Source organism: Aethalodelphis obliquidens, unplaced genomic scaffold (assembly GCF_003676395.1).
Source record: "Aethalodelphis obliquidens isolate GAN/ISIS:26980383/991018 unplaced genomic scaffold, ASM367639v1 scaffold5, whole genome shotgun sequence".
NCBI classification, from domain to species: domain Eukaryota; kingdom Metazoa; phylum Chordata; class Mammalia; order Artiodactyla; family Delphinidae; genus Aethalodelphis; species Aethalodelphis obliquidens.
Genome location: NW_020837949.1, coordinates 14,265,595 through 14,287,491, shown reverse-complemented (window position 1 = coordinate 14,287,491; position 21,897 = coordinate 14,265,595). Strand labels below are relative to the sequence as shown.

The 21,897-nt window shown below is 36.8% G+C and overlaps 1 protein-coding gene across 2 annotated transcripts in view; it reads left to right on the top strand.

Moving 5' to 3' along the window:
- UBN2 (ubinuclein 2) overlaps positions 1-21,524 on the top strand; it is an 89,478-nt gene extending 67,954 nt beyond the window's left edge. For both annotated transcript variants that reach the window (XR_003431860.1, XM_027101772.1), the window contains one exon: positions 18,902-21,524. Coding sequence is in view for 1 of the 2 variants with exons in the window: in XM_027101772.1 (XP_026957573.1) it covers positions 18,902-18,940 (39 nt within the window). In the remaining variant the exon portion in view is untranslated. The remainder of the gene's footprint in view (positions 1-18,901) is intronic.
- The last annotated feature ends 373 nt before the right edge of the window (positions 21,525-21,897 follow it).

The following is a 21,897-nucleotide window of genomic DNA, read 5'->3' as shown; positions in this document are numbered from 1 at the left end:
AAAAAACCAGCATCAGATTGGTAGTAGCAAGATTCCTTGCATATGTTTTCATTACAAATCATCCTGTTACATTTACTCAGATAAGGGTATTAACCAGGCCCTTTTTTTACTTTCATGAGCAGAAGTTCCAAATAGCTTTAGGACTGTGAATAAATTAGCACAGATCTCTTTAGATCTGTAAGCCTATATTTTGACTTCAGAGTCACATTGGCTTGGTTATAGCAAAAAAAAAAAAAAAAGTTAATAACTGAAAACTTTAGTTCTAAGAACTTGTTACAGTAAGAGGAAAGGATTATTTCAAAGGAATCATTGATATAATTACTTGCCTCTAAGAATTTAGTTTACCGGTAAAGCAAATAAGAATGTTGTATCAACCCTGGTGGATATTTTGGAAGGATATTGGGATGGTGCAGATAGGTTTGACTTGAATTGAGTATGTTTGATTAAAGTTTGTTTGGTTTTTTAACTAGGGAAACGTATCCAATTCTTGAGTTGTTCCTCCAGTGTAGCATACCTCTTGCTTTTATTTAATTTAGAAAAAAGAAGTCTTGCTATTCTATTGGAACTTTCCTTTGGGAAGCTGCCTTTGTTTTACTTCCCGTACCAGGAGAGAAGTCAGAATGCACACTAATCTCTCTTCCTGAGGACAGTTGTGCATGTATTCATCTGCATGTGTATATCTGTACACATATATTTATCTATACGTAAGTTCATTGGGACTTTCGGTTAAGGAGTAACTTTAATTTCTTAAATCCATGAACTGAATCACGCCATGTGAAGATCCCTGATGACTCTGTCCTCATTAGAGAAGAACAGGATTATCAGTTCTTCCCCAGTATCGTTTATAACTAACCGGTAAAAATAACTGAAGGCCCTTGGCTCTGTGGAGTTCTCATACGTGGAGATTCTGTTCTTTTCTCTTCGGTCTTGATTCTGCGTCACTGCACCACATTTTCACTACCTTAATCCACTCCAATCAAGACTACCCTTTTCTGTTGTACAAGTGAAACCAACTTCCTTATATTTCTTAAAAAGTATGATCAAAGAGTTACTACATGTAAATACCTCTTTCTTTTCTAGGCCATAACATTGAAAATGGTGTCCATACTGTACAGTCACCTATTTTTACAGTTTGTCTTACTAAAATCATACATACAAATCGGTTATTTTTTAGCACAGAGGCTTGTGACTCATATTCTATTTTTGCACTTGAAAGTCAAATTATGTTATTTTTTAAAATGATGAGTAATTTGGAAAGGATATAGAGCAATGTGTATTTCTGAAGAGCATTAGCAACACCCCGATGTAAAAGTAATCAGCACACAATTATGTCCCATTTCAGCGGGATTTCTTGATTCAGGAAAAGTAAGCTGTTTTCAACTGTCTTGTATTTTAAATTGCCTTCACTGATGTATAAGCTGTTACTGTACATACAAGTTAATCCTCAGTATTCACGAGCAATAATGAATGGTCAGCAGAGTTGTCTCCAGAGATAGCAGTGCTGAGCCTCCGTTGGAGACTGAGAGCAAAGTGTCAAGCTCATTCAGAGCCTCCACAATAGATGTAAGCAATAATTTAGTTATAAGTCGATTATAATTCTTTCTCATATGCTTCTGAGATCAGTGGGTAAAAGAAATCATGATTTTAAAGCAGCCTGAAGAAATTAAGTTTTGGGGAAAGAAGTGAGGTTAATCTGAAGTCACAAAATCTTGATATTGAGGGAATCAGAGGATTGTGTTAGTACATTCTTTTATGCCTACCACCCCTTTGATGGATGCTGTTAGCCCAAATTACATTTTTTAATATCAGAGAAGCTGAATAGAGTTTATCATATCACCCAGGTAGGAGGAAGAACCGGGCACACACATGTTTGAATGCTGTGGGTTTGACACCTGTTTGAAAACAACTTATCTGAAAAGATTTTTAACCCAGGATTTTTTTTTTCCCAAAGCAGATCTAAATTGTTTACTACCCAGGTTTGGAAAGGGCAGACACCTCTAATCTTTCTCCTCTCGTTGCCCTCTACCACACCCCTTTCCACCTCTACTTGGTTCAAGACATTTTCTGAAATGGAATTCTACTGTTATTCAAACTGCCATTGATTATGAGAACGCTGTGTCCCTTGGGATCATCTCTTAGCACTCCAGTTATCTATCAGATTTGCTGCTACATTTGTAAAATGAACTTTGCCTGTAATGGTCAACTTTAATCTAATTTACAGTTCTTTACTTTTAGGAGGTTTTGTCATATAATTTGACCCATGTATAGAATTAGGATACTTTATTTTAGGGGTGTACCATAAAAGCACACTGGTCCCTGTATTCTTTTTATCATCATTTAGGTTTTGAATTTTTGTTTGCTTTTTTTGTTCGTTGATGTTTGTTTTGTCTTGTTTTAAATTAGAAGAGTGAGAGAAATCTGTAATCAGGCCAAAATTGAGAACTTGCCCCATGCTTCAGCACTGTAGTTTCTGCTGACCTTATGTTCTCAAAAGGGCACTTTTACTTTCTATTGTGCATGTATGATTGGTTTTTTGTTTGTTTTTGTTTTTAGGGGGCTTTTGTTTTTGTAATAATGATGTGGAAGAAAAATGCAGTAGTAGGTAAATGACTGATTACAAACATGTTAAACAATTTTATTTTATAAAATTTAAGGGGAAGGGTTTAACTCTGTAGATCGTTTCTTAGCTCTGGTAAAATGGCTTATATTACTCCTCTAAAACATACTCAGTTCAGGCCTTTGTCTTTGTTAAGTGCCTTTTTTTTCTTTCTTTTTTCCCTTCTTTTGAAACTGTTCTCAGATATCCTAAAATACAGGCTAATACGTCAGGGGATTCAGGAGGAAGAATCTCAAAACTTGCCAAGATCATGTCATGCTGTAATATTCTTCCTTTTCCTTATATGAATATGGATATATGTGTAAGATACATACATACATGCATACATATATATATATATGTATATATATGTATACATATGTAATATATATACAAAACTAGTAGCTGCTGTACCATTGCATCCTTTCTAAGCACTCCCCTATTAATGCTTGCAAAACTGCCTTGTTTATTCCATTGCTTTTAGTCAATTCAAATGGATAGATTGGGAAATTGTCTTTTCACAAGATAACTATTTTCCCCCTTTGAATATCTGTTTGTAGAAGTCAACAGCAACAACAACTATAACTATATATATATATATAGATATATAGATATATATATAGATATAGATATATAGATATAGATCTAAATAAAATAAGTCAGTTGTTACAAGTAAAATAAATTTAGTGGACTCATTGACTATTCCTGGATGTAATCCACTACTCTGTGCCCTTCAAACTTGGCGTGCATAATACTAGAGAAAGCATTGGAATAACAAGAATCTTAGAGTCTTTCTGGGTCAAGTTGATAAGGTACACAACGGCAGGCAAGACTAAAGACATGGGAGAGCTAGAGTTAGAACCATGGTATTGTTTCTGAGTTTTGAAGGAAGTTAGCAACTTTGTCAATACTAAAAATGCATCATGTATTCTTCTGGGAAATAATTTTTGAAGAATTCATATAGCTGCATATCTGTCAAAAGGTTAATAAACTTAGAAGTAGAAAGACTTCAGATTCTGAGGAAGAACACTCATATAACCCATGGCATTCTTGAGAGAGCTTCAGTTTTCTTATTTGCCAAATAATTACATTTGGCTTAATACGATTTAATGGTCATTTATGTTTCTCCCTTGAGCAAAATAACATAATATTCGATAGCTAATATTCATCAGTTTCTTGTTGAAAACAGATGTGACATGTTAAGGGAGACTAAATTGAACCAATCCTCAAAGCCCAGTACAGATGTATCTAATAAATGCCCCCTTTTAACTACATTTTAACTGAGGAGACTGGTGGCCAAAAAGGAGAAAGCAGAGGCTCCTGGTGGTGTTACCTGATAGCAAGACTGTTATCAGGTGGCCTCAGTTCAGTCATGTTACTCTTGAATTACTGTGTTTAGGGGGAATATCATTTAACCTTTGTGCCTCAGATTACCCATTAGAAAATTGGGTATAATAATATTCACCTACCTCCCAGGGATATCAGAGACTTTTTCAAAAATATTTTGAGTTTTTCTAAAATGTCCTATATAATTAAAAAAGTATTATCATTTTCCTGCAGAGGCTAAAAAATGTTTCCCTATGATGGGTATAAAAAAGTACCATATGATTTTTAAGTTTAAAAAAAATCACTGGAATTCTAATTTAGATACATATTTGTTATTTAAACATATTATATTTGTGGTTGGATAAAATGCTTAGTTTCAGGTTAATAAGTGGGGAGGGGGTAAATAACACTAAGTTTCTTAATTATAAGTAGATTTTTTTTAGCCATTTATGGTATTATTACACGTGTGATCTTTGCCAAGGTTGTGGAGCTGAAGCTAGCTAAAGCCTGGACGATTGGTTATTGGAGTTGATTAATGATCCCAGACATTTTATCTGCCTCACTTTGCCATATTCTCAGTCTGATTTCCTTATATTACTTGTTTAGTGATGGATAGCTAAACTTCTAACTTTCTAAGAATGAATGGGAGTCTCCTCCTTCTTGTAAATCGAGATTGTGTACTCTTGCTGTAACTGTAGGTTTATCCAGCTTTGCACTGAAGGGGCAAGCACTACATACAGTCAGCTGGGTGTACTTTTAGCCAGTCTACCTTTGTAATTTATGCTTCTTCAACCGTGAAAGAGTTGGAGCCATCAACTGCTCAGGTGGTAGGAAAATGGGAGAGGGGGGAGGCAGGTTTCTTTTCCTATAGCGGGGGGGGGGGGGGGGAGGGCGGGGGTAGAAGGAAACATGTTTTGCTCAACTCCAAAGAGGAAAGGAAGGTCATCTTATCCTACCCTCCACTGGGTATATTAAGCAGTAATACATAGAATTTTCCTTTTATCATTGGAAACAACAACAACAGGAAAAAATGGATGCCGCCTCTCTGAGCTAATTGCTTAGCAACATTTGTTAGGGGGTGTGTGTAGATTTAAATTGTAGCACGTATTCAGGGTCAGGAAAGAGAATGTAGGGGGATGAGGAGCAAATTATCCAGTGTAAGTGAGTCAGCAGAAAGCGCCAGGCCCAAGCAGACAAAGCCTCTGGGTTAATTCCCAGAACTGGCTGAGGCCCATTTAATCTCTAGTGATAGGATGTTTTTCCTTAAAAGTCACTTTTTGGTTTTTTTGTTGCTTTTTCCAGATAAAGCCTTAGTTAGTAGCCTCTAAATATCAACTATGCAGATAAACACACAAATTTTCCACACTTTTTCTTTTTTCCATTCTTTAAATAACAGATGTTAATTAAGACTTCTACCCAAAGAAATAAGGCATAAGGGTTTTGTTGAATGTGTGTTTGTTCCTCTAGGGAAAATTAATGGAAACATAAAAATAGAGATATTTTGTGTGTTCATCTATCCTAAAATGTGAACTTTATATTCAAAAACTAAGTACAGATACTGGTGCAAACTGTAGTTAGAATCATGGAATGTCTTTGGGTTAAGATAAAACCATCCCAGTGTTCAATTCTGAGAAAGTTTTAGATTCTGTGGCACAGTGTTCAGGTTTGTGGAGCTAAACAGATGGTCAGACTATAATTAAAAAGCTTTGAATATTAATGTCAAATTCTTATTCTTTCTTCATTTTCTTTAGTCTTCATTCTTCTTTCCTCTAGTCTGAGCTCTTCAGTTAACCATTCCATCAACCAATTGCTACACTAGAATATAAGTTGCTAAGAGTCAGGGGAGGAAAGGTTAAACTGTCTTTCACCTCCTTTTCTCACTCACGTTGGCCATCTATGCTGTGTTCCCACTGAATTCAAAAGTAAAGACTATAGGCATTTCTAGGAGACGGTTTACATCCCAGCACAGACTCAGACAGGGACTGGTAGGATTTTAATCAGACTGCTTTTGAATAACTTAGTATTAAATTACATTTTTCTCAGATACTCCCAAAGTACCGTTTGCTTGAAAGTAACTATTTGTGATCTTTGTTTAATTTCCTCATACTGTAATACTTCTTTTTTTCCAGCCTTTCTTACATATGTACATTTTAGATCGGGTTAGTACTTAAATTTTGGACACTTTTCCGAACTGTTACCCAAACAGGTCAAGAATACTTTTAAAAATCTCAGTAGTAAAATCAAAGGGGTCTATATGTCCAGAACTTAGAGTCATCACTGGTGACCTGAATTACTTTTCTCTTCTTTGCGTTAAAAATAGATTTCTCTACTATATAATGTAGTAGCAGCTACATTGCATGGCTTCCTCAATACTTTTCAAGATTATTCAGAAGAGACACAGACCTTTTTTAGGCCTCTTATTTCACATAATACTCTGCCTTGCTTATTTTCATTACTTCCCCTGGAATAAACCTACTTTGCAAAGGTCTGAGTCAGAGAGGCCATATGAATCCTTAGTACCAATTTTACGTTCCTCAGAAAACTCTCTATACGTTATTTACTCCCATTTGCCAATAATAATATAATTCTATTTTAATCTAGTTTTAAAATATTTTGTAATAAAGCACTAATGGAAACCTAATTGAAATACAAACAAGATGATTATTACCTAAGATAACTTGGAGATACTTCTGTTTTTGAAGTTAACAGCTCCATCTACCCTCTAAGCACATTTAGGAGTCAGCAGTAACCAAGACCAGCCAAGTGGCATGTTTTTCTACGTGACAACCTGCCCTTTATTTGTCACATCTCAGCTATATTATATTTTCTGTCCTTGCGGCCATAAACTTCCCTCCTTTTTTTGCTTCTCTATTCTGTTTGCAGGGGTAGTGTGCCCTGTGCCCGCATATTGGGTTTTCTTTCCTGTACCTGTGAAATTACCAAGAATTACCCCAATTTTGGCCAGAGGCATTAAAAGAGAAGTTATTCTCAGTTGATAAATGTATTACTGTTTTATATAGGTAGTCGGAAAGTTGACCAAGTTTGGCCAACTTTTAAAATCCTGGCTATGTTACATAATTAATTACATATACTTCTGAGACCTTCAGATAAGCAAGGGGCCCTTTCACCAGTAGAGGTAGGTTTCCAACCTATACGTAATTTCCTGGCCAGCCTCCAGAGAAAGGATTCAAGCTTTGTACTGTTCTTTTGTTGGCTGTCATTGAAAAACTATATTAGAGAATGTATCAAAAATATCTAATTGTTCTTAAGAAGAGTCTGTAAATCTGGAGCTTGCCCTTGTTTGTTGCTCGCTAAACATTGTAAAGCTTAAAAGAAAAGGAAAGGAAATCTCTGGCTGGTGAAAATTTTGTGCCCCAAATAATGTGTTAATCAAAGTTATCTACCACGGTAACCAAGTGATGAGTGTTTTCTCTTTTATTACAAGCAAGAAAATTTATTTGCAGTTGTAAAACTTATTGTGGGACTGCAGGCCTATTTACTATAAATGATTGGAAATAAGGATTCTGATTTTTAGTCTGGGTTAAGCACATATTTCCAACCCTTGCGGTATGAATTTTCATAAAGGAAAGACTTTTGTTTGGTAACAGAAGGAAAAACAGGACTTATTTATACAGTGAATGTTCACTCTGTAGAGGAGCTTCCCTCCAGTTACACATCATGTTCTTACTTTAGCCGCCTCCACACTTGATATAGATGCCAACATGTTTTACAACGAGTCTTGAAGGAAGGAGCCTACATAATTGTTGCTCCTCCGGGTGAAAGGCCCTGGTTACTGTACTGCATTTGTTTATAGGGAGGTGTGTTTTTGCTAACTTGAAGGGATATACTGTATTTTAAATAAGTGTGTGACTTAATATTTTGGGATTTTTTTTCCTCCTTTAAAACTGGACCTGAACACAGCTTTGAGTTGATATTTGTAATAATCTCAGGACCTGAAAGATTGTAGCATTTAGTGTGTCTTAAAAATTATGTACTGTACCAGCCATGGATTTTTGTAAATATACCTGTCTCCCTTTTTTGTATTATTTTAGTAAAAAAAATAATAATAAATTTAAATACAATGGGGTGGTGACGACATGTGGACGGGTGTGGGTATGTATGTGTGTGTGTTTGTATAAGGCTCTTTTGAGATGAACTGGTGCTTGTTTAATTTCCGGCTCTAATGAGAGCAGGAATATGGACAAACTGCTGCTACTGAACCCTGCACTGAGCCTAGCTGTTTCCATTGCATTTCCTAGTGATTGACCAGGAAATGACTAAGTTAAATTCTTCTTCCCACTGCCATCTTGCCTTTGAATTCTCAGTTCTACACACTTTTTGAACTTCAGTGGTAAATCTTTCCAAACTTTGGGTGATTTGCTGGTCTGTAGTTTTTAAAGAGCTCTTGTCACTATTTTCTAAGAAGAAAGAAAGACAGGTAAATTTTTTTAACCAAAAAAAAATCACATTTCATAAAATCCTGATGAATTTTGGACATGTGAGAGGACTTGAACATTCCTAAATGTGGATCTGTGAATTTAGTAAATTGACCCCATTGATATACTCTTTCAGTGCAGGGATTTCTTTTTTTTTTTTTCGTAACAGCCTTGCTCATATTCCAGGTGTAGCTAAGCAAACCCCTGTTTTAAAGCAGGAGCCTTATTTGATTCAGTGTAGATGTTTTCCTGTCTATCCTTTGTGACAGGGCCTTTTACATGAGTGTTTTTTCTTTTTGTATGTGTTATGTGTTTGTTGTATTAAATAAAGAGGAATGTACATATTATTCTTGTGTCTGTTGTATCATTGGACTAACTTGGATTTTAATATCTCATTCTTTCAGTGGTGGTTGAGTATCTCTTGCCTGTTTCACACTGTGCTCGGTGCTGTGGGATACAGAAGTAAGGGCATAGTCCCCACCCTCCATATATTTACAGTTTGCAATCACATGAGAAGTTAAAAGACAACAGATCAAAATTTATCACAAAGGTGTGGTCCATGGCCATCTGACATTTGAGTTCAGAGCAGGGGAGAGATTGGATTGGAAAGATCTGGGGAGAATTGTCAAGTTGATGGCATTTGAACTGGGCCTCCAAGAATAAGTGGGATTTGGCTGGGAAGGAGGAAAAGGGAGCATCTTGAGCGGAGTCAGGAACAAACAGGAAGGAGGCCAGGCTGGTATGAGGTAGACACGGGGGTGAGTAGGAGAAGCCAGACTGTGGGAGTCTGGAATGCAGGCTTACCAGGTTCTTCCTTCAGGTTATAGGGTGTGTGTGTGTGTGAGTGTGCCTCCAGGATCAAGGCTTGCAGTTGTAGATACAGGAATTAGTTGCATAGGTGAGCATCTTTTAGTCTCGTGGAGGACTTCTTTAGGAAAAATATTGTTAAGAGAAAAAATTTAAAATTCAACCTTAGAAATCCAGGTAGAGTGTGGGAAAAGGATGAAAAGATAGAAAGCAACTTGTCAGAGAAATTGAACGGTTTTGTCATTTATAAGTGTATATGTGCATAGAAGATACAGAAAATAACATAAGCCCCCAAATACAAGAGTGGTGGTACTTAAGTGTATTTTCAGTGCATTGTCATCAGGATGAAGAATTTAAAAGGCATGGTCCTCGTGCAGGGAGGAGGGTAGGCTGCAAGTGCTTTTATGAAAAACTAGTAACATTTAAGGACAGTTTTGCAAGTGTGTTCTTGAGAGTAACAAGAAATCTGTAGTTAAATAATAAGACTACACTTAACTATGTTGTCACCATCTTGTAAATGTGTGTTAACATATTAAAGGTGCCATTGTTAAACCAGATTTTTTAAACCCATAATTTCCTGAGGCTTATTTGACCATGAAATACTTTTTTTCATGTAACTTCAATTAACATTAAATTATATAAGGCATGTGAAGCACTTAGCCCAATGACACATAGTAAGTACTAGGTAAATGTTAGCTTTTATTATCATTCATACTAGTTCTGTTTTATTATTTATTATATAGTATATATATTTTTAAAGTTTTTAAGAAGAAAAAACATGGCCCAAGGAGTTAAGGATTTCAGAATAACCAAGTCAGTTTAGAGAGCCGAGAAGTAAGCAGGTAGAGAAATGCAACCAGTTCTCTAGAGTTGAATGAAGGACGGGTGTCCAGAAGGGGGGCTGGTTCAAAGGAGTATAGAAAACTCCAAAGCAGGAAGTACGTTTTACACTTGTCTGTGTAGTCAAGAAACCGTCTCAGACCTTAGCTTTGGCACAGAAAAGAGTGTGGCTAGTTACGAAAATCGACAACTGTAGATGGAGCTCGAAGGCGGAAGTTAACAAATGGGTGATGGAGCTACTTTGCTTCTGCAAATTTATTCTAAGGGGAAAATGGCCTTGTACAGAGGTTTCTGTACGAGTGTGTTCATCTGTGTTGCTCATAACAGTAAAAGTTTGAACCAATCTAACGTGCTAGAGGGGATTGGTTAAGTAAATAAAAATACTACTACTAAACAAAATTGTTTTAACAGAAGAAATGATTAAGATGTCCATGTATTAAATAAAAGAGCAGTTATAAGTGTTAATACACATAGATAGGCACAGAAAAACATATATGGAGGGACATACACACCAAAATATAAAGATTGGTGAAATGAATGCTTTTATCTTTATCATTTTACTTAAATGTATTTTCAATGAACATGGATAACATGAGCAAGTTTTTTGGTTTTGGGTTTTTTTTAAAGAAATAGTAGGTGGACTTAGTTGAGGAAAAGGGGAAAGAAATGGGAAGGAGCCTCTTGCTGTCTCATCACTGGGAGAGGGAAAAGAAAATAATTTATTTCTTCCACTCAGACCCTGCTAGATCCCAGAATTGGATCTGGCTTAGAAGGAAGACACCTGAACTGCTTGATTTAAAGTAAAGATTTTTCTGGAAGATTATTCTTGCACTTAGTTAACAAGAAAAAAAGTACCAAATACATGATTATACAGTGAACGCAAAGCATCTTTCCTACCCATGGCCCCATTTTCCTCCCTCAGACCAACCACTGCTACCAATTTCTCCAGTTAAAAGTATAAATATGCATCTGACCTTTTGCCATAAATTTAGCGTACGTATCTGCTCTACCATACCTAGCATTTTTTTCTCTATTATCTTGGAGATTATTCCACACAGTACATAGAGGTCTGTCTTGTACTTTTTGACAGCTCATAGTATTCCATAGTTACAGTACCATAACTTATTGTATCCGTTAATGGGCAGTTAGGTAACTCTCACAGGTCACATTGTGATATCCTGTAGGTATTTGCGGTCTGTGTACGCATGTCAAACCAACAGTCAAAAGTTCGTTTTGTGATGGATGATAGTGACTAACATTCCAGATCTGAGAGTTGGTGTCTGGAGTCTGTGGCATCGCTTCATATCTATGTAAAGCTTTGAGGAATACTTGAGAAAAGAAATCTTTTCTAAAACAGTTTTGAAAATTGGAAGTAAAAGAACTGCTTCTAGGTGCACGAAGGGTTGCGTTAGCTTGCAGGTGGGATCGTGAGCTTTTCAAAGGACAGTGACAGCCCCTCTGATGCAGGTGTCATCTAGTAAGATTGCTCTTCCTCATCAGTATGTGCCTTGACATGGCTTGTTTTCTCTGTCTCTGTGTATAGTTACCTCTTCTGTGTCCCTGTGTCGACCTTTCACTATTTCCCACTATCGTTTTTCTAGTAGGGTGACACGGCATGCAGAATAGGCTGACATTAAACAGACTTGGGTTCTCAGGTCCCCATTATGAAGCTGTGGCACTTTAGACAAGATGTGGATCTCCTTTCAGCCTGTTTCCTCATTTCTGCAGGGATAATTTCCAGTGGTGGGGTTTGTTGTTGAATTAGAGACAAGATATGGAAAGCACCTAGCATAGTGCCTAGCACATAAGAAGAGCTAATGAATGGTGGCTACTATTATTCTGCCTCTTTTCTGCCTTTTTCTTCTTAAATTCGTGCTTCCTCTTGCTCTCCTAATTTCCCCAAATATAGAAGTGAAACCAGTGTTTTCAAAAAATCTTAAGAAATATATATATTTAAAAGTACAGGAGTGGATAAGTATCAGTTAAAATTCTTTCATTGCAGGTGTCAAACCCCTGGCATAAAAAGTAAAGGGAGACTGCTCTAAAAATGAAGTCTTAAACAAAACAGTTAAGGGAATCTTTCGATTCATGTAAGTGAGCCGTCTAGAGGTAAACCTAGTTTAGGTAAAGCTTTATCGACTGATTCAGTGTCACCAAGAGGCAGCCATCTGTCTCTGCCCTGGCATTCGAAGTGTCAGGTTTCACAGGTAGCCCTCTGACAACTACTGCCTCTCCCTTCATAGCCAATTGGCTGCTGCATTTCCAAACTGTATGTTAGTATGTGTTGTATATAGTTTATTTCTGCTTTATTGTACCTCAAATGCAAAGCAATGCACTAATCATGTGCCTCAATCCATAGCACATGGTTTTCATCACTTAATACAAGATCTCATTCCCTCATTTTATTATAAATTACGTTTCTCCTTCCTTCCTTAGTCCCCATACCCTCTGTCCCAAAGGTACCCACCCTTACTCTTTTAATATGTGCCCCTTGTCATGCATGCTTTCTTCTATAACTTTTAGTGTTATTTTGTGTGTATGCAATTTTAATTTATATAAATGGTCCTGTGCTATAAATTGTGCTGTTTTCTACTTTTCTCACTTATATTGGTCCATGTTGCTCTCTGTACATCCTACGTGTTGCATAGTATTTCATATGATGCGTCCACCACTTTCTGCATATCCGTCCTCCTAGAGGTGGATACCTAGGGTGTCTCCAATTCCTTATTACCATGAGAAAAGCTATAGGTAGTTTGCGAATTGCCTGTTCATCTCTTCTCATTCTATTGCATTTTCATCTTTTTGTTGTGATAATAATCTCTTAACAGTTTCAGACATGTCAGATATTTTAGTCTATTACCTGTCTTTTTAACTTTGCCTATGCCATCCATTATTGACCAGAAAACCTTTTTTAATAGTCAGTTTTTGTCTAATTTATGTTTTGAGGGGTTTGTTATGAAATATTTCCCTTCCCCTAGATCACAAAGATATCCTCCTACATTCCTTTGAATATTCGGTTTTTCATTTAGAATCCATCTGTTGTCCATTGTACCTTGTATAATGTAGGGGTCCAGCTTTATTTTTCTTCATTTAGTGGGCCAGTTTTTTCCCAGCACCATTTAGTAAGTCAGTATTTCTCCCGTTAATTTTTGGTGCCATTTTTATCATATGTCAAATACTCATATATGCAATGGTCTATTCTGAGCTCAGTTCCATTCCATTGTTCTTTTTATTTCCATACCAGTATAGACTTATAGTCTCCCTTAATATTTAGTAGGCAGAGTCTCCCTCTTTGTTCCTCCATGTTCACTCAACTAATCGTGAATTGTTATTCTTCTATATAAATTTTAGAATAAAATCTTCAAGTTCCATTCAAAAAATCTAGCTGAAATATTTATTAAGATTGAATTTAATTTGTAGTTTACAAAGAATGGAATCTTTAATGTTAAATTACCTCATTCATGGTATATCCATTTATTTAAATCCTCTTTCATGTCTTCTAGTAAAGCTTTTAAATTTTCTCTGTAAACGTATTGTTTGTGTATGGATTTCTAGGTACTTTATAGTTGTAGATTTTAAGTATGGTATGTTAATCTCTATTATGTTTTCTAGTGACTTTTGCTAGGATCGGGGAATGCTGTTGATTTTCACAAGTTGCATTTGTATCCAGCAACTTTGCTGTACTCTCTTATTCTAATAACTTGTCTGATTATTTTATTAACTTTTCAACTGAGTTAATCATACACTCTACAAATAATGGCAGTTTAATCTCTCCCAGTTTTTTTCACTTTTTATGTCTTATTTTAGAGTATTAGACTCTTTAATAAGTACTATGTCAGACAGTAGTTGTGAAAATGCCATCTTTGTTTCCTTCTTTCTGTTTTTTTTTTTTTTTTGGCCACACTGCACGGCTTGTGAGATCTTAGTTCCCCGACCAGGGATTGAACCTGGGCCCACGGCAGTGAAAGCATTGAGTCCTAACCACTGGACTGCCAGGGAGTTCCCATCTTTGTTTCTTATTTTAACGGGAAAATATCTAAATTTTCTCCATTAAGTATAGCGTTTATTCTATATTTCTGGTTTATAGTTTTTATGAAGTTAAGTAAATTCTATTCCTAATTTTCTGGAAATCTTGATCATAAGTATGATTTGAATTATGTCAAGTGCTTTTCCTATAACACCTATGTACAATCAACCCACTTGCAGAAAATTTCTTAGAAATGTATTCATAATATTTTTTATTCTTATAAACTCTGTTGTATCTGTATTTGTTTTCCTGTTCTCATTCTCTGTTTTGTTTATGTGCATCGTCTCCCTTTTTCTTATTCAGTCTTGGCAGAGGTTTGTTCTTATTAGCTTTTCAAGGAACCATGAGTTTTATTGAGTTCATTATGGTTATATCTTTTCTTTTTTTTAAATTGAAATATAGTTGATTTACAATGTTATGTTAGTTTTGGTTATATATATATTTTTTAACATCTTTATTGCAGTATAATTGCTTTACAATGGTGTGTTAGTTTCTGCTTTATAACAAAGTGAATCAGCTATACATACACATATATCCTCATATTCCCTCCCTCTTGCGTCTCCCTCCCACCCTCCCTATCCCACCCCTCTAGGTGGTCACAAAGCACCGAGCTGATCTCCCTGTGCTATGCGGCTGCTTCCCACTAGCTATCTATTTTACATTTGGTAGTGAATATATGTCCATGCCAGTCTCTCACTTCGTCCCAGCTTACCCTTCCCCCTCCCCGTGTCCTCAAGTGCATTCTCTACATCTGCATCTTTATTCCTGTCCTGCCCCTAGGTTCTTCAGAACCACTTTTTTTTTTTTTTTTAAGATTCCATATATATGTGTTAGCATACGGTATTTGTTTTTCTCTTTCTGACTTAACTTCACTCTGTATGACAGACTCTAGGTCCATCCACCTCACTACAAATAAATCAATTTCGTTTCTTTTTATGGCTGAGTAATATTCCATTGTATATATGTGCCACATCTTCTTTATCCATTCATCTGTCAGTGGACACTTAGGTTGCTTCCCCGTCCTGGCTGTTGTAAATAGAGCTGTAATGAACATTGTGGTACATGACTCTTTTTGAATTATGGTTTTCTCAGGGTATATGCCCAGTAGTGGGATTGCTGGGTCGTATGGTAGTTCTATTTTTAGTTATATCTTTCTGATCTATTGTTCTTTTCACCAATATATAATGTCGCTCATTTTTCTTTATGATGTGTTTTTGCCCTAATATTAAATTTAATATCCCAGCTATCTATATCCTGAATAATATTCCATTGTACGAATATATTATATTTTTATTTATCCATTCATTAGTATGGACACTTGGGCTGTTTCCACTTTTTGATTATTATGAATAATGCTGCTATGAACATTTGTGTAAAAGTTTTTGTAGGATATATGTCTTCAGTTCTTTTGGGTGTATACCTAGGAGTGGAATTCCTGGGTCATATGGTCACTCTATGTTTAATTTTTTGAGGAACCACCAAGCTGTTTCCCACAGTAGCTGGATCATTTTACATTTCCACCAACAATGTATAAGAGGTTAAATTTCTCTACATCTTCACCAGCACTTGTTATCTTCCTTTTTTTTTTTTTTTGGTTATAGCTATCCTGGTTGGTATAAAGTGATATCTCATCCTTTAGATTTGCATTTCCGTAATGACTAATGGTTTTGGGCATCTTTTCATATGCTTATTAAGTATGTAGTGTATTAAGTATAATTTACTTATATTACTATATTAAATATATAAAAGTACTTTTTCCAGGAGAGTTTTCTTTCTTTTTTTATAGTTTATATTTTTTATTATTTTTCTTACTGAAGTGTAGTTGATGTAGAATATTATATAAGTTACAGTGTACAATATAGTGATTCATAATTTTTAAAGGTTATACCCCATTTATTACTATTATAAAATATTGACTATATTCCCCATGTTGTACAATATATCCTTGTAGCTTATTTTATACCTAATAGTTTGTACCTCTTAATCCCCTACCCCTAATGTTACCTCTCCCCCATTTCCCCTCCCCATTTTTAACCACTAGTTTGTTCTCTATATCTGTGATCTTCTTTTCTATTATATTCACTAGTTTGTTGTATTTTATTTATTTATTTTACATCTTTATTGGAGTATAATTGCTTTACAATGGTGTGTTAGTTTCTGCTTTATAACAAAATAAATCAGTTATACATATACATATGTTCCCATATCTCTTCCCTCTTGCGTCTCCCTCCCTCCCACCCTCCCTATCCCACCCCTCCAGGTGGTCACAAAGCACCGAGCTGATCTCCCTGTGCTATGCGGCTGCTTCCCACTAGCTATCTACCTTACGTTTGGTAGTGTATATATGTCCATGCCTCTCTCTCGCTTTGTCACAGCTTACCCTTCCCCCTCCCCATATCCTCAAGTCCATTCTCTAGTAGGTCTGTGTCTTTATTCCTGTCTTACCCCTAGGTTCTTCATGACATTTTTTTTTCTTAAATTCCATATATATGTGTTAGCATATGGTATTTGTCTTTCTCTTTCTGACTTACTTCACTCTGTATGACAGACTCTAGGTCTATCCAACTCATTACAAATAGTTCAATTTCATTTCTTTTTATGGCTGAGTAATATTCCACTGTATATATGTGCCACATCTTCTTTATCCATTCATCCAATGATGGACACTTAGGTTGTTTCCATCTCCAGGTTATTGTAAATAGAGCTGCAATGAACATTTTGGTACATGACTCTTTTTGAATTATGGTTTTCTCAGGGTATATGCCCAGTAGTGGGATTGCTGGGTCATATGGTAGTTAATCGTATTTTTTAGATTCCACATATAAGTGATATTATACAGTATATGTCTTTCTCTGTCTGACTTATTTCACTTAGCAGGAGAGGTTTCAAAGAGACCCTTTGTGCTGTAAACTTTCTAAGGCCTTGTATGTCTGAATGTATCATCTTTCCATCCTTACATTTAAGTAACAGTTTAGCTGGGTATAATATTCTAAGTTATTTTCCTTCATCACTTAGAATATATAACTTCATTGTTTTCTTTGTCTCCAGTGTCTTTTAGGAAGACTAATGTCAATCTAATTCTTATTCTTTTGTGAACTATCTGCTTCTTCTCTCCAGAAGCTTTTAGAGTTTTATTTTTGTCTTTAATGTTCTTAAATTTCACTGTAATGTGTCGAAGTTTTGGTTTTTCCATATTTATTCCATTTGGTACTCCATGAGATCTTTGAAATGGAGTCCTTTTTATCTTTCATTTTTTTAAAGTTCTTACTTATGATTTCTTTAAATATCTCTTCCCTAAATCCATTTTCTCTCTTACTGTGATTCATATTGTACAGATATTGACATTATTATTATCTCTTAAATGTTCTTTCATATTTTCCATCTCTTTCTAGTACCTTCTAGGAAAATTCCTTGAGCTGATCTAGATTATTATTCACTTTTCAGCTAGCTAGCCATTGTTTTTATCCAGTCTGTTGGGTTTGTTCAGCTATTACATGTTTCATATATATTTCCCTTTGGTTCTGTGTAACTGCTTGTTCCTTATTATTAGCCTCTTTGTGAGGATCTTTATTATGCTTATTTTAAGTTCTTGATCTGTGTTGTTCCATTCTGATTTGTCTATTAGGGTATGTTCCATTAATTGTCTCTTTGTTGTGATTATACTCCTCAAGTATCTCATTATTTTCAGGTGTGAGCCTGTTTTTTCTTGGGTTTAGCAGCTTTCTCAGCTAGTGATATATACGAAGGGGAGAGGCCAAGGTCAGGGCCCTAGCATATGCTTAGTGGGTTGGGAGCATCAGACCCACAAGGTCCCAGGCACCAGAGTCAGACCTTGAACCAAACTGTAGGTCCAATCCTACAGTTTATTGTTTTCCACTAACTTGCTTATACTGGCTTATTTCTGCATGTGTGTGGTGATTTTTTATTATATATCCCTGCACTTTGGCTTTGGGCATTCTTTGAGGCCTTGTTTTAAAGTGTGTTCCTCTAAAAGAGTATTTGAGTTTGCTTCTTCCAGGCTTCTAGGAACATTACCAACCCAGGACCACTTCAAACTAAATGCTCAGCTTAAGGATTTCAAGGACACACAGACAGGAGGACTTTTAGCCACAAATGTATTGGAGTGGTTACTGCTGGTGGTTAAGAATTCTTGTAGAAGGTTCCCTACCCTGCCACCCAACCCTGAGCTGAGGTTGAGACAGATAAGTCTCCTCTTGGTGAGGTCAGGGATATTTTTTTCATTCCCAGCAATAAGGTCAATTGTTGGGGGCTCCATCATTTTGCAAGAGTTTATGATCTGACCTCCTACCATGCTGCTCTGAGGCTTTCTTTCCTTTGGACTGCCTGAGGCAAATTAAAATCTAGACTGTAGGCCACCAGGAGTGAGCAGATATCTTCAGGGCAAATGTTGCTTTTATTGCTCACTTACCTCCTTTTTTCTGACCTCGGTTGTTCTGGCTTCCTTTACTGTCAGCTCAGTCAAACTTAAAAAAATGTATTTTTATGTTTGTTAAAATTTCACCCAGGACTTTGTGTTTTATATGGAGAGAGATTTCTCTGCACATCTAATCTTCCATAATGTAAAAAACAAAAGTCTTATATATAGGTTCTATAAAAATAGTTATATCTCTATATAAACACATAATATTAAAATTTAATATAATTAATATAAGATTATACTTAATAATTAATACGTAAATATCAAAAAGTTCTATATTAACTGTACATTCACACAGTCCAGTTCACAAGTCAGACTGTCCCATGCTGCCTGCAGTGCATCAGGTGTCCTGCTGAAAGAGCAGGAGTTCCATAAAGGAGGGTTTGACAGTGGTAACTTCATTTACTAAAGTGGGAATCTTTCTGTGTCAGTTTCACCAGAAACCCCAAAGGCTGAGAACAAAACAGTAGGTGCCAAGTCCATCCACATTCTAAAGGGAAAAGGAGCTAGATCACCTGTGCACCACATGCTAAGAGATTGTGAACTAGATACTGGGAAGCACTGGCTCAGTGCTGGGAAGGAAGAGCTCGGCACCCACCTTCAGGCTCTGTGAGAGAATGTGAGAAGATTCCTTTGGAAGCAGCTGTCAGTATGCTGGACGTTTCCATTCCGCTCCCCAAGCAGGAGAGGGTGGAGGTGCTTCCTCTTCACCTCATGCCAAATGAGGAGGCTTCTAGAGGACCATTGGGGGAGCGTGACACATCCTGTGGAGTATGAGGGACACAGAAACTGGTGTCTGACTCACTCCTAAAAGTCTAAAGACAAATGAGAAGTAGGTGGCTAGCTCCTGGAGAAGACAGAAAAGGAGAGAAGGCTGCAATGGGAATGGTTTACACTCCCAAAGTTTCCGAGTTCCTGTGAGCCTGATGTGGTTCTCAAGAAAGGGAGCCAGATTTGGTCATTTTAAGAAGGAACCCAGCCAAAGGGAACACCTGGACGGATGGAATGACCTCAGTGGAGGGGAGGCTCCTGGAAACTAAGGGGCCGGGGCAGGAATTCTAAGTAACTAGAGAAGGCATGGCCTACAAGGGAACTACAGCTGAGAGATCCCCAGAGAAGGAGAAACTATTGAGAACCTATAAAAAAAGAAGCAACACTGGAATCTGCTGCTCCCGGAGGACACGGACACCAGCTTATCTCTACCAACAAAGTAAGACCTTACCTCTTTCTTCTTTCCCTTGCTGTAACCGGCCCACAGGCCTGGAAGAGCAGCCAGCAAGGGGGCAGGAGGTAGTGAGAAACAGAAATGACACTGATCCTGACCCCCGTTCTCCTTCACATTTCCAGACTGGAGGAGGAGAGAAATGTTAAATTAACTGACATTTGAAGTTTTGATCTGATCCTGGATGAGACTTGTTCATACCTAGAAAAAAGAGACTATTCTTAAAATGATCATGATAACTCTTTAACCTGTTTGTCACCTAAAAGAGTAAAGCTGTAAACTTCATCCAACCATAAGAACAAATCATTACAGCAAGTGTGTAGGGGCGCTCATGAGAAAACAAAGTTGCTTTCTGTTTATACAAGTCTAGCTTGTTCCAGGAAGAGGTTGCCTTTGAAGAGCAGAAGAGTAGGTGGGACGTGTCCTACTGCCCTAACTGCCCATTTTTCACCCTGTGGCAGCCTCAGCTGACAATGGGGAGAGGTCTTAAGCAATGACGCTTGGAGTTTTAATGTTAAACAGACTGGACTTTTTTAAAACCAAAGGAAAAAAAAAAAAGCCAACTGTCCTGTTATTTCCTAGGAAAGCTGTGTGAGCCACCCACGATTTCATGCCGGAGAGGAAGAAATCCACAAGCAGCAGTGGAAGGAGGAATAAATTGCTCTCTGCTTGTATCTAGCAAGTCCAGCTTGCTGGGTAATAGTCACCTCTACTTCTGAGTATTATAATGTACTGCAGTCTATATGCTACAGGATGTTATCAGTAAGGTTAATTTGCTTAAGAGTAAGACATTTAAATGGCAGAAACTACTATGTAATGGGAAGTAAACGACATAAAAATCTGTAAACTACACAGATGGAATGATTATCTTGCTGAAAAGTATTTACAAGAGTTGTCAAACTTAAAAATTACCTATTTTTCTTTTGCAAAAGAGGCAAGTGTTTCTCATTTGCTGTCCTCCTCTGTGATGACAAGAGGGTATGAGGAGTATGCTGCTGTGTGGTCTGCAGTCTGGTTTTTGGCAGCCAGCATTCATTCCCATATCCTTATGTATTACAGGGGCTAGATTTATGGAAACATTCCCAAACTCCTTGCCTTCAAGGTTCTGGATGTGATTTCTTTCTGCTAGATGTATTCATGAGGTATTTTGTAGGTGGGAGGAAAAAGTGATATTTTTTCTTCTGGCAGCACCTAGCAAAACGGGCAGGCCATGGGAGACTTAAAGTTCTGCCGTAGCTCCCAAGTAATCTATCAGCCCCTACGTGAGCACTTGGGGACCAGCTCTGATCAGCAGTGGGGGGACCTGTATTTTTCTGACCTAGGTGATAGCAGCAACCTCCCAATACTCTGAACTGCTGAACGTTAGTGGCAGCTTTCCTTAACTCCTGCAGCTCTTCTAATAGTGCCGTGAAGCGTCTACTGAATTGAATGCCCTGCACTCAGTTCCTTTCTGTTTGAAAAGCCTGCAGTGGTTTCTCTTTTTCTGACTGAGCCCTGATGGATACAGGTGCATAGCTGATCTTCTGAAAGAAATGAACATACTTAATGGGTCCTTTTAAGCTAAAAGTGATATTTTAAAGCTAAGTGAGGCACTGACTGCCTTTTTAAAAGAAACTCACGCAATGAAGAAATTTGAGAATGGATGTTTAGAAATGTTTTATCACTATGTGATTTTGTTGTCCCAAATGATGTGTTAAACCAAGATTTTCAAAATAATAAAACATACTGTATTACATTGCATTTTCAATAAAATAAAGAATAATAATCTTTCTTTACTGAGAGAAATTAGTACTTTTTTACTGTTAATAAATAAAATAAAAATATTTTCAAAATATTGTTTTTCTTTTTTAAAATATACATTTTATTTCTATTTTGTGCACGTTTTAAATGTATCTACTACATTGAATCAATAGTACATGTATATAATTTAAAAATAAATACAAAGGGGGAGGCACAGGATTTTTACCACAGTGGATACACAATCAAAGAAGTTTAGAAATCACTGCCTTGAGACACGCCATCTCTAGAATCACGATTGATGGAAGCGAGTGCCTACAAACGTCTACTCTCAGATACACCCGCTTTCATTAGTCCTGGCTCTTTCCCACCAAAATTTCCCCCAGATTCCCAAGCTCATGGCCAGGTAGCTAGTCACTGCTATAGTTGCAGTGTTAAGACTGGACCTTCAGGGTCTGTTCCTACAGT